Genomic DNA, 13,161 nt, shown 5'->3' with positions numbered 1-13,161 from the left:
CCCCCCCCAAATTGGTTGATTAAAATGCATGCATTAAGTTTTGAATAAATGTATATTATTAAATAAAAGGTTAATCAATTAATTGGTTAATTAAATCAGCAGATTGCTTTTTTTAAATTACACATTTTCACATTAAAATTAGCCAAAGATAATGATGTTTAAACATTCCACCCCTTCCCCTGGAAAAAAAAAATTGGCAGATCAGTAGCCCTATTTTTTACTCTGTTGTAATGTTAAACAAATTAAAGGACAAAGTAATGTAAAAACAGTCAAATCTTCTGCCTGCCTTTATTGTTGTAAGCATTAAGGGACCATAAAAGAAGGTATTTAATTCATAACATTCATATAATATATATTTTCTTTATTAATCGGCAGATTAATTGGTTATAGGAATTTTATTCTGCCAAATATCGGAATCAGCATCGGTCTAAAAAAAAAAAAAAATGACGTAAATCGGGCCATACTTATTTGCTTTACCTCATCTACGAATTACCTGACACTGATATAGACAAAGTCTACAAGGAAAAGAGAGCCTTGACTGTACACGACTGTGTTGTTACCTTTTACTGTGTATACAGTATAAATGGGGCAGTTTGGGGAGGAGGAGGGTGTGTATGCAGTATATGTGTGTGTGTGGGGGGCGGGAGGCGGTAGGGAGAGGGGTTTCCTCACTGACTGTCACGACCTGGAATTAGATTTTTTTCGCAAACCCCTCACCCCTCCGAGCTCCTAACGTTGGAGACAGATGTTTCTGTTATCGTTTAATGTTTTCCCACAGTTCTCGTGTGTGCACATGTGCATGAGGATATGGGGGTCTCGCACGTGGGAGCCCCTTGTTTTTCTTCTTTCTACGTTATAGACAGGATATGGCGGTTATCTGCAAGTCATAGGGTGGATTTACACCATATGGTTCAAGTGACACAATTCCGATGTTTTGCTCCCAAGTGGCTCAATTGTGATACACGTCATGGAAGCGTAAAGTGGAAAAAACATTGGATACCTGCAAATGTGAGTACAGCATAAACACACAGATCGGGTACAACATGTCAATTCCCGCTTGATGGCATCGAAATACGCTGAATGATTGTGATAAACCCACACAAACTGCCTCAGCATATCATACAGGCCTCCTCATTACGTGTTTTGAATTCACTTCTTAACAACTACTGGCCTTAGACATCACAGGTTATGAGTCTTGCAACAGGATAATGACCCAAAGCATAGCTAAAAACAGCCAAGAATGGCTAAGAATAAAACATTGGACTATTATAAAGTGGCCTTATCTTAATCCTAATGAACATCTGTGGAAGGAGCTGAAACATGCCATCTGGAGAATGCACCCTTCAAATCTGAGACAACTAGAGCAGTTTGATCCTGAAAAGTTTTGGCACCTGCTGGGAGACATTCCCGTTGGCAAATTTTCAATACATTTGTATTGAATATCATTATATTTTTCTTTGTTTACCAGAGGAGTACTGTACCAACATTTTTGTGTAGGTCACTGAAAATGTACAAGGAAATAGAAATGAAAAAACATGTTGGATATTGGCTGTAAATGGCAAATTGAAGTGTAAATCCAGCCATAGTGAAAGGACCTTCCAGCGGGTAAGGCCAGGCCGCCTAAAAAATACCTGTTTCTGCATCAGTGATAGTATATGCATCATGAATGAAGGGACTGATGAGAACTTGTTTTTCTATCATTAAGCTTCAGTAATAAGCAGCTTGGCCGAGCATGTGCCATCATAGGAAAAGGAGTAAATGTTAATAATTGCACATAATTACAGTGTACATATACAACGCCTACCCGCCCCCCACGGCCGACCTACTTTGAGATGACTGCTGCTGTTTTACACCCGCGATACTCCCACCATATGCCGGCATGTGTACGAAGGATTGTCTGCTGTGTTCCATTTTCATTTTGTAACTTAACATCTTATAAACCAACATTGGCGAAAGTGTAAGATGCTAATCCTGAGGCCATTGAGCGGCTTTTGTCTGGTATACGAAAAAGAGGGCGTGGATAGGTTGTTTGCATTGCCTTGATCAACCCCGTGATTAAGAAAAAACAAAAATAAAATGAGCCATTCGGCCTTGTCTGTCATTTGGATGTTTTTGCCTATTTGGTGGCTGCTGAGAGGCTAAGAATGCAGCCTGTGACTAAAGAAGATCCAACTTTGATTTGGACAAGCATCTTATAGAAATGCTTTCACTGCTGGAGTGTTGTGAGCTGGCCACTACTAAAATGCAGATGTTATTTTGTTCGGATCCATAAGCATACAATGGAAGCTCTGAAGTTGAACAACAGCAGTCGTACAATTTGGTTGGATCAAAACATTCAGGCCAAAATTGCCAACTTCCTGTTTAATTTATTGCATGGGTCCCCATCGTGATAGAAACGTCGATTATTATCTAATCTAAAAACTGATGCCAGGGGTGTGCTACGGAGTCACTTTTGGGGGGGTGGAGAGGGGTCTTGTTTCTTACCACTAAACTGCGATTTCTTACCTTTGTTGAGCCAAGGCACATATTTTATATTAGAACAATCTCAAGGCATGCCACTAAACAAGACATCGAACGTATAAACTGTGGTACCTCGAATTACGATGTATTCTGTGGAGTGGCCGATTTTGTATTTTGAGTTGCGACCAAAACAGAAAACAAGCATGACATGTTGGCTTCTTAACCAAATCAAAAACGTCTTACAAAATTCCGCTAATGCTAACACACAATGCACAACGGTACAGGCGGGAGCAGCACATTCAACAATACTCACAAGCATAATTCCTGATCCTACAAAACAAAAAACAAACAACTAATATTATTGCCATTTAGTTGCGACACTCTTCTTCTGTGTTTCATCATCAAATCTCTGCCATCTCGTGGCCAAGGAGCAGCACTATGCCCATCAACTTATTTTATTCTTTCCGTTCTATTTAATTATGATACTTCTGTAAGTTTTTTTGTGGGCCTGCTCAGGCCCCCCAAAAGGTGATTCATTTGTCAGAAGAATAAACAACGATTCCAAGAGAGCTTTCATTCTGCCTGGCGCTCAAGCCCTAATGAGTCTTAGCTCAAGAAGGATAAAAGGGTTGTTTCTTACCATCTTTTATTTGGTATGCCCATTCACACAGAGCTGCAAAAACGCCTGAAGACACCATCATTTGCATACCATGGCCCAGATATGCTCGAGCCAACTGCTTGCTCTCCCAGTCTTTTCCAAAAGTGTATTTATAATAGACTGCCCGGTGTACATTTGGGTAAGGATTCATTATTTTGTTACATCTCATCAAAGCTAACGTGTTGATTGGTTTGCCTTTTTATTTTAAAGGGACATATGATGCATTTTTATTTTTTACAATTCAAAACCAGGTGTCTTAATAACCCGTTTAACCTGTTTTGAGGTACATTTGGGTAAGGATTCATGTTTAATGCATTATTTTGTTACATCTCATCAAAGCTAACGTGTTGATTGGTTTGCCTTTTTATTTTAAAGAAGACATATGATGCATTTTTATTTTTTACAATTCAAAACCAGGTGACTTAATAACCCGTTTAACCTGTTTTGAGGGGGCGGTTCTGTCGTATGCAAATGAGCTCCCTGTACCTCTTGTTACCATGACGGCTAGAGGCTGAGCTACTTGTTGAGTCCCGATACAAAAAAAAAGCGAGTGTGTACTGAATATGTGTATGTGTGTGAATAAGAGTCCCCATAAAGACAGTGAAAACCTGCACAGTGTTTTCACTTATGGAAGCAGAACTTCATCACCAAGCTGCATGTGGTGCATGTAATGGAGATGTCACAAAGCTCAAATGTGTATTTTTTTTTTGTATACAAACAATTAAAAAGTAGATTTTCCACAACATGTCACTTTATAGACTTTTAAGAAAGGTTTAATGACGGCAGAACAGATTTTCACTTCTACTCATTCCAATGGGGGAGATTCATTCTGATTTTGTACCCAAATTGTAATGCATCTATCTTACGCATTCAATCACAAAGCGGTGACACACCGAGCGCACGTCCATGACGTACATAGCACAGAGCACACATCCACATGTACGGTGGTGCCAGGCGAGATGAGGTTTGTGAGGTCAGTGCTGTGTCATCCCTCATCACCCTTGTGAATTGATAAGTTGTTCTCTGTCTCCATTAGCCACTGACAGACACTCAGGCTGAGACTGTGCACGGCTGTGCCTTTTTCTTTCCATTCATGCACACTCATACTTCTTGTTCATATCACCGTGACGCCAGCCGTGATCTTGTTAATTATACATAGTGTGTTCACACATTCTGCCATCCACACAAAGGCAGTGGTGGCAAGTACAACTACTTTGTCGCTGTACTTGAGTAGATTTTTCAGGTATCTGTACTTTCCTTGTGTATTTCTTTTTCGAATGACTTTTTCGTACTTTTGCTTAAAGACCCTGAAAAGTGAAAATAAATATGGTTGCTAAATTTGACAAACCATAGAGAAGACTGTTGTTTACAACAATAACGCTGCCAAATGTAAATGATAAAAAACAAAGTCGTGACAAATCAAGCCGTTTTCTCCTCTTATGCCCTGCATGCTGGATGAACATGAATTTTGTGTCTTTTTAATGCCAACACATAACTACATATTTCGGCCTCAAAAAATAACCGCTTAAAGCCTCTGGTGGCTGAAAAATATCCCACCGATCGTCGTGGGGCTTTTCCACGCTGCAACAATGAGGCGCTCTAAAGCGGCTCCGCTAGTAGGAAGTCCCGTCCATGTCCCGGCTGTCACATCAGACTTTGTAACATTTTTTTTTGACTTTTTTGTCTTCTATCCGTGACGTGCGCACACTTATGGCCGACAATGAGGCGCTCTAAAGCAGCCATGCCAACCCAAAGTCCTGGTCCACAGTTTAATAATCAGTATTTAGACTTTTACCAGTCTTTTCTTTTTTTTTCCATACAAAATATCTGTACTTCTACTCAAGCATGACAACTTTTGCCACCTCTGTGCTCAAGGTGACAATAGCCACAGATGTATTCTATTCAAAGGACAACGCCTTGCAGCGCAGCAAAGTAAATTACAGACCATATGCCATTACGTTTTTTTCTTATGTCTGCGTGCGATATTTGTATGCATGTTAAGTTCACATGTGTTTGTCAAAAGCTCAGCATACAAGAATTAAACGGCCGCCCTCGGATGTTGTCGTTCGGGGCAGGCTGTTATTACTGGTCAAGTCGTGCAGATTTATCGAGCTTTACAGTGGCGGGCCTTTCTACTTAGTCTTAATGACTGCCATCAGGAGTGCGAGCAGCTGGCTCAGTTGCCATACAGCAAAGGATGAAATATCCACAGAGATGGACTCCAGTTTCTGCCACTTAGGGTGCCGCTTGAAGCACATCATCCTTAAGTTTCACACTTTAATGCTTCGTAAATGTCACAGCATTAAAGGATGTTTGATGTTTTGATTACACGTTAGCTGGAATTGCATTAAACACTTTGGTACACATTTGGTACACCTTCACCATCCATCCATCCATCCGTCCTCTATAGTGCTTGTCCTTATTAGGACTCCATTCCATCATTCAATTGCAGGGCACATAGAGACACATTTTAATTTGCATTTAAATGTACATATGGATAATATAGAATTTTCAGTGAACCTAATGTACACGTTTTTGGAGTGCGGGCCACAGCGGAACATGAGTGACAATGGTGAATTCATTTATGGGTCATTCCAGAAGGACAATTTAGGCACCAACGTTTTAAACAAAACGTTGAAAACAAAATAGGACATTCGTTTTATAATTGTTTGCTATGTTTTTAAGAAAAATAGGAAATAAACCATAAGATGTTTTGATTCATCCAACTCACAGCTCCCCCTTTTTTTCTCTGCTTCGGGATTGCTAAAAAGGTTGATCAAAAATTGCCTGGAAGGTGACAATATGCTTGTTGTATACAGTATATAGAATATTATATACTGTTTGTTTTAAGATTAATTATTTTATGTGTCTAATTTCAAAAATTCAGTGATTCTATTGCGTCTCTGTCCTCATGCATCCTAATTTTGACTTTTGGCAGAGGAACACGCATTGTTAAAGGATGCAATTGTCAAACTCACTGCGCTCATTATACGGCCCCCGAGAGAACATTGTGTCGTTTTGCTTGTTGTTTTTGGCTTGTTTTTGTTTGTCGACATCTTTGTGGCACAGTTAAAAGGTATTAATCCTTTAAAAGCATCACAAATGCTGGACCGGGTCAGCCAAGCATTACTGACAGATATTGGAGTGTGGTTAAGCATTTCTCCCCTTGCTTTAAAGCAGGGACTTCACTGCCTTAAAGACCGATAAGATAGCGGTGAAACAACGTAACGTATCAATGTCGCTGCCTATTCTTCCTATCTTTTGATCCCATTGAAATCTATAGATTGTTTATTTATCCATGTTGAGCTGCTTATCACATCTGCATATATAACTTGTATTAGTCCCATACAGTTGACACATACATTGCTGACTATTCTTGCTGCCTTTCAATCACATAGTTTTTATTACTCATATGCAGGTGGTTCATACAACGCCGCTGCTGATTCTTGCTGCCTATTGTTCACATTTATTTCTGCTTTTACAGTGTAGTTCTTCTTACCCATGTACAGCAGTCAAATAATACAACAATTGTGCATATTCTTGCTGCCGTTTATTCACATTCAAAGCTTCTTATATTGCCTTAACTGCGCATGTACAGTTGGCAACGACAATTCTGCGGCCTATTATTGCTGCCTTTTGTTCATTCACATCGTCTTAGAATTATTATTACTCATGGACAGTTATGGACAGTATATCTGATTTTGATTTTTTTTGTGTGTGTGATTTTCTTATCCTTGTGTGCTACTACTGGCCCCTTTGCTAATGTAAAACCATGACCGAACTAATAAAGGCTTATTGTATTGTTTTGTTCATGCAGATTGTTTTTGCAGGAATTATTTGAACCCCCACCACGGAAAATCATTTATTGCGATCAAAAGAGGCCAATGAAACAAAAGACAACAAGAGACTGCCAGCAGCTGGGGCAAGCGCGCCTTTGTTTCGCGCCATCCCGTCGGTTTGCTTTAATATCCATTTTGCACGCATGGCCACACATTGTCAATCACATTATTATGAATCCGCCACTTAACTCTATGGTTTGAGCGCACACTTGCCATGGAAACTGCCAGCTCAACACGCATACACACGAGAGGTCACCAGTGTGTCTTCCCTGTTATTTCCTCTGGAATACTTTCCCCTTAACATCACATCCAAGTTGTTTTTCCCTCAGCAAAGGAACATCACGCCGGGGACCTTTTTTCCAGCTCGTATCAGAGCCGACATGGGCAAAAGAGCAAAGGGGAGGAAGCTGGTTTTGTTTTCCATACCTGATAACGGGCCATCCTCTGTCTCTCCTCTGTAGGCTGTCCTGTCAGATGCCGTTTCCTGGAATGGAGTCTGTGTGGGAAGAGAAGACAAAGGGGATTGAAGTCAGTCACCATAAGGGCATTTCAGCAGAGGCAGTGGTTCCATTTATATTTGTATAAAAATAATATTTTTAACATTTTTACAGACTTAACTGCAGCATCGAGATCGTATGTATAAGTAAATGATCCAAAGCATACCACATCACGCGGCAAACATCCATTCAACGATTCATTCATTTACTTATTCAACCATCCATCCATCCATCCATCCAGAAAGCCGATCCCAATCCCAGCTGACTTGGCATATAATGCAGACCACACTGAGCTATGTGAAAGTGAGCACATGATTTATTTTCAAATCCATTGTGTTGGAATCATGAAAAACTCCTACCAAAAAAGATTTCATGTATGATCAGTATTAGTATACTTCTAGAAATTAATTATAAATTAAAATTCACACATGCCAAGGCAATAACACCTGATTTACTGCCCAATGTTTGCATGTAACTCAGGTGGTTTTGCATGAGAACACCATGTTTTGATATGAATGTTCCAATGGGGGAGGATCATGTTGTTTTATATGCCCCCCCCCCCCCCCTTACAACAACAACACTGTTGTTTGCTTAATAGCTGTGCTTTGTAATGGTTAATTCCCTTTGTGTGAGTGTGTTTGTGCGTCTAAGTCACACTGAAAAATGGTGTTATGTTATCATATCAAACATTCTTGTGTGAATCTTATCATTGTGACTACTATGCATAGAAAGACATATTTCAGATGACAGTTTTAGCTATCGCATGTGTACGCATGTCACACGAAGGGTGAGTGATAAATGCTCAGTTTGCACAAAGCTATTATCACACAAACATGGAGTTTTTAACCTTTGAGATCAATGCTGCGTTCGCCGTTCAAGATATCTAAGACAACATGAGATTATTGAAGTGAACGGCAAACGTCCACCATAAATCACTTTTTTTCTTTTTTCTGTTTGCAGTTTCCAGTCTATAGTGGAGCTTATATAACCTTGTAGCAAAATGACAAAGCGGTACATTTATTGTGGTGTTTGCTCAGGAAAAGTCATTTTCTTTCAACCAATCAGCAGAGAAAAATAACAATACATGCAGGATTATATTATAATGACATGCACCCATTTTCCACCATTTATCTTCTTTTGTACCAAGTGTGCAACAGCCCATTCCAGCCGGCAAAATATCATTCTATTAAAATCATTTTTCACCACAAAAGCAAAAGAAAACAGTTTTCTTTTGCTTTTGTGGTGAAAAATGCCGTTTTAAAACTCCCGGTACCGGTCCACAGGACACTTGTTGCCTTGTAGCATATCCGTACGTGTCCTGAGTTCAGCGTGTCAAAAGAAGCCCTACAAGTCTACATACACACAGACCTGCATGTACTGTGAAAGAGTAAATGGCTCATTAAATCAGATATTGTGTTTTGATTGCTTCGTCGACACAATTAAGCAATTAAAAAGATAATGCGTCATTTACGGTAACAATTTCATTCCAGGAGACGGTGAGGATATTATAAATAAGAGTTTGCATTAGACTATCGACCAGAAATTAGCGCACAAATGTGGAAATTGTGCATGCATAGAGTCCATTTGTGATTTAAATTCAGTGAGTTTAATTGTCTAAGTGACATGATTGGGCCAGCCAAGTGTCAATCACAGTACAAACAGTACTGTTGCCATTGGTAACTGGGCTTTCACTTCTATGTATAGTGCTTTTCCACCCACAAGGCACTCAAAGCACTTTCACACTGATCCCTCATTTACCCACTGATGATGCAGCATCAGAAGCAACTGGTTGTTCAGTATCTTGCTCAAACACTTCAACATGGTCACAAGGGCTGGGGATTGAACCCTCAACCTCTGGGGTGGGAGATCAGATGACCATTCTACCACTGAGCCATAACCCCTGCGTGGTCCTAGTGCTTGTACATTGTTTTTGTACGGGAAAAAACAGCCGAACAACTGCCTAATATGAAAGGCCCCGTGTCCTCGACCCGTAAATTACGTTTATGAACTGTCGTCTTCTAAGATGCAGTGGTGGGTAGTGACAAAGTACTTATTAATTTGTCAGTTTTATTTACATAACTTTTTCAGGTACCTGCACATTATTTATGTTTTTTTTTTTTTTAGGGGGTGCGGGGGTACTTTTACACCCTACATTTCAGAACTGATACTGTATCGGTACTTTCTACTCCTTAAAAAGGACGTTTCAGAATATGCACATTTTTAACTCCACTAATACTCACTACAGTTGAATTAGTACTTCTACATTTACCAGAGTCATTTTCTTTTACACACTCATTGATACGTCAACTACTACTAGTACAGTAGTACTGTCTGAGTACTTTTGGAGCCTCTGCTGAGTTGGACAAGAAGCCATGCTCAGCCAGTGGATGACATAATTTGGTTTATATCGCCCCCTCGTGGACGTAAAATGCACACCTAATTTTGCTTTAAAATACTATTGTTGCTCTATCTGGATGTTGCAAGATATTATTTACACCCGAAGGCCATTCGAACCATAACCATAAGTCTCTGTAAAGACTGTGGTTTATATTGAGGAAATAACTTTGAACCCCTTTCTTCCCAGTTTTCTGAATTACATTTATATGCTGTACTGTGCACGCCTTATATCTTGTAGTGTTCATGTATATTGGTGTTTTCAATAAAGTAAAAAAAAATAAAATAATAAAGGACATACAATGCATCACGTCAACTATAACGTCACCACAGAAGGGCTCAAAGGGAGGGCAGTGTTTTACCTTGGTGTGTCTCAAAATAACGGAAGGTCTGGGGATATGAGAGTATTTGAGCTCCATTTTTGCACAAAACTCCTCCTCCTCCTCATCCTCCAAGCTGGAGGAACGGCAAAATGGATCATCTTTGTCCTGAGGGTTGCATGTTGAGTTAGTTCCATTTGTTTCTTGTGTGGAGAAACAGCCAATGGTCCCTTGACACTTCTGTTGAGGTGAAGGAGCGTTCGGCTGGGACGTCACGGGGTCATGAGTTCGACACTCATCAGATTCTGGAGCAAGAGCTGGCTCGCTGTTAGAGTCGGAAGGGTAGCCGAAACAACGACCTAGAGATGGGCATGGAAGTCCGTGCATGATGGGAGATGGATGCTCGATCCAGTGGCCCAAGGCGTGTTTCTAATGTAAGGGTGGCAGTAGCTCATCTGTAAATAAAATTAAGTCAAATAAAATGCCAATGATGTTGCAGTGATTAACTTGCCTGAGTTCCATGCAGGCCACCAGTTCAGCTGTGATAGGCTCCAGTTAAGATGGTGTAAATCATTGTTATCCAGGCTTCCTCTAATGATATGTGAAACAATACCTGCCAAACTACAGTTAAATTGTATTTAACGTTTTAGTACAAAGTATTTGCATTCACAATGATTTGCTTGTTTTTAAACTTTTATTTTGGTACAATTTTAAAATACATTTTCGTTTAATCTTTACCATTTTATTGAACTTTTAAGTGCAATCCATTTTCATTTAGTCATTATGAAATATATTTTTCCAATCCTATTTTAAAGCGTAGTCTGTAGTGTTAATATTCAAAGCGATGACATTAGAGTAGCTTTAAGTATTAAATATACTGTACATTTTAGGAATCATGTTTGATGAACACTACTACCCGAGTGTATTTTGCTTTTGGTCTTGATGGTGGTACTCCAAAAAGTTTGACAACCATTGGTGTAGCAGTTCACTTGCCTGACTTCCTGGCTTGACTGCGGACCAATTCAGGGTGTAGCCTGCCTTTTGCCCAAAATCATCTGGATTAGGCTCCAGCTCCCCACAACCCTGAACAGGATGCGTATGCACTACATAATATAAAATAAAAATAAATAAACAAATAAAATAAAAGGTGTGTCTAGCGCTCTACATTGGCCTGTTAATCCAGGATGGTCCTCGGATGGCTATGAGGTTTTTCTCCCAGGCAGCTGTCCACTTGTCCCTTGGCAGATTTGCCATTCGTAGGGGTATCCGGATGCCACCTAGTCCATCATTCTCTCAGTTTGGTACATCAGGAACATTCCCAACCATTAGTACGAAAGTAAGAATCCCACATCCTGTCATGTCCTCTCAGAATCTTGGTTTGTGTGTGTCTGTGTTTTCGTTTACAAGTTTCTTATTACTCCATCAGGTAGTTTCTGTTCTGTTCGGACAGTCCGGCAAAGACCACGTGGTTCCACACATGGAGGGGGACACTCCGATTACCGTCCGATCTGGGGTCAGTTGATAACATGCTTACCCTGCACTTGGACAGCGGTAATAAATGATTCATCCGACCGCAGAGCAGTGCAAAGAAAAGCGTAGAGGTTATCATAAGGTTACAGATGGTTGAATATGGAGGCGGACAAGGGGCCTCCGGTTACAGGCGGACTAGGTAAGTGATAGGCAGAAAGAGAAAGGAGAAGCGGAATGGAGCTTTCCTCGTTTGGTGGCCCGATTACGCAGTGTAGCTTTTCAACAACAGACAGACATGAGGTCATGCATAAAAGGTACTTACTCATATTGATGTTAAGGGACAAAAGTGCTGGGAGATGCTGCCTGTTGTCACTCAGCTGAAATGCAAAACAACAAGATAAGATTGATTGAGAAGTTGATTGATATGCTGTACTCCTATACTCCTACTATTGTTACTCCACCTTTTACTCCTTCTACTCTTCCACCTTTCTAGTACTACTCCTACTCGTAGTTCCCCTATTACCCATTGTCCTCCTCTCCTCTTACTAGAACTGTTAGCACTGCTTCTACTTGTTGTAGTCCTCCTACTACACTTTGTCCTCCTCTTCCACCTCCTTCTCCTCTCTCTACTACTACTACTACTACTAGTAGTACTCCAGAAACTTCAACAACTCTTTGGCCTTCTCTTACTTCTACTTATTCTACTACTCGTCGTCTTACGACTACTAGTACTACATCTTGTAGTACTCCTAACTACTAGTACTACATCTTGTTGTACTCCTAACAATCCTCCTCTTACTACTACTACTAGTGGTAGTACTTCTACTCCTACAACACTCTTCGTCCTTGTCGTCCTTTTCCTCCTCCGCCTCCTCCACTTACGACCACTACAAGTACAGTAATTCTCATCCCCCTACTAACACTGCTCCTTCTGTGCCTTCCACTACTCATTACTAATACTGCTCTTACTCTTAGTAATACTCCAACTACTCTTCATCCTTATCTTTCTTTCACTTAACATCCTACTAAAACTCCTTCTAGTCTTCATCCATCTCTTACCGCTACTGTAGCAGCTTCTACAACTCCTCGTCATTCTTCCACTACTACGACTCCTTTGTACTGATTATGATTCTATTACAAAACTTCGTCCTCATGTTGACAAGAACAACACAATCAGTATGGGGTTCCCCATAAATCTGAGCCATATCAGCATCAGTAGTTAGTTCATACTTAGCACAACTGAACTACGGTTTTTGTGGGACTTGTCTGACGTCTGGTGGTCAAAGTGAATACTGCAATGACAACAAGGGGGGTCGTCAATTTGAGGGACTGATTCAGCTTTTATATTTTCCAAATGAGGACGATAAACGTCTGTCACGATATTTAGTAGTCACCGTTGAACCCTCTTTTCTTTAAATTATAACGATAATGCTGCATTTTTCAATGGAGTCTGTCACCGTGTTTTATTTGTCATTGTTCGTCGTAAGATAATTACTTTATTTTTTCATTGTCAACGTCACCGA

At 40.2% G+C, this 13,161-nt stretch overlaps 1 protein-coding gene across 3 annotated transcripts in view; it reads right to left on the bottom strand.

The window, feature by feature from the left end:
- The window catches only part of fam107b (family with sequence similarity 107 member B), a 38,271-nt gene extending 27,701 nt beyond the window's left edge, over positions 1–10,570 (bottom strand). For 2 of the 3 annotated variants that reach the window (XM_086028831.1, XM_086028832.1), the window contains exons 1-2: positions 10,211–10,570; positions 7,384–7,453 (exon numbers count right to left, since the gene is read on the bottom strand). In XM_086028831.1, coding sequence (XP_085884957.1) covers positions 7,384–7,453; positions 10,211–10,555 — 415 coding nt within the window. In that variant the 5' untranslated portion in view covers positions 10,556–10,570. Of the gene's footprint in view, positions 1–7,383; positions 7,454–10,210 lie in introns of those variants that run through there. The other variant, XM_086028836.1, reaches the window with a different exon arrangement.
- Between the last annotated feature and the right edge of the window lie 2,591 nt (positions 10,571–13,161).

This window comes from Filicampus tigris, chromosome 4 (genome assembly GCF_054856515.1).
Source record: "Filicampus tigris isolate MCC_2025a chromosome 4, RoL_Ftig_1.0, whole genome shotgun sequence".
NCBI classification, from domain to species: domain Eukaryota; kingdom Metazoa; phylum Chordata; class Actinopteri; order Syngnathiformes; family Syngnathidae; genus Filicampus; species Filicampus tigris.
The sequence above is the reverse complement of the archived record's forward strand: the minus strand, read 5'-3'. Positions and strand labels throughout refer to the sequence as shown.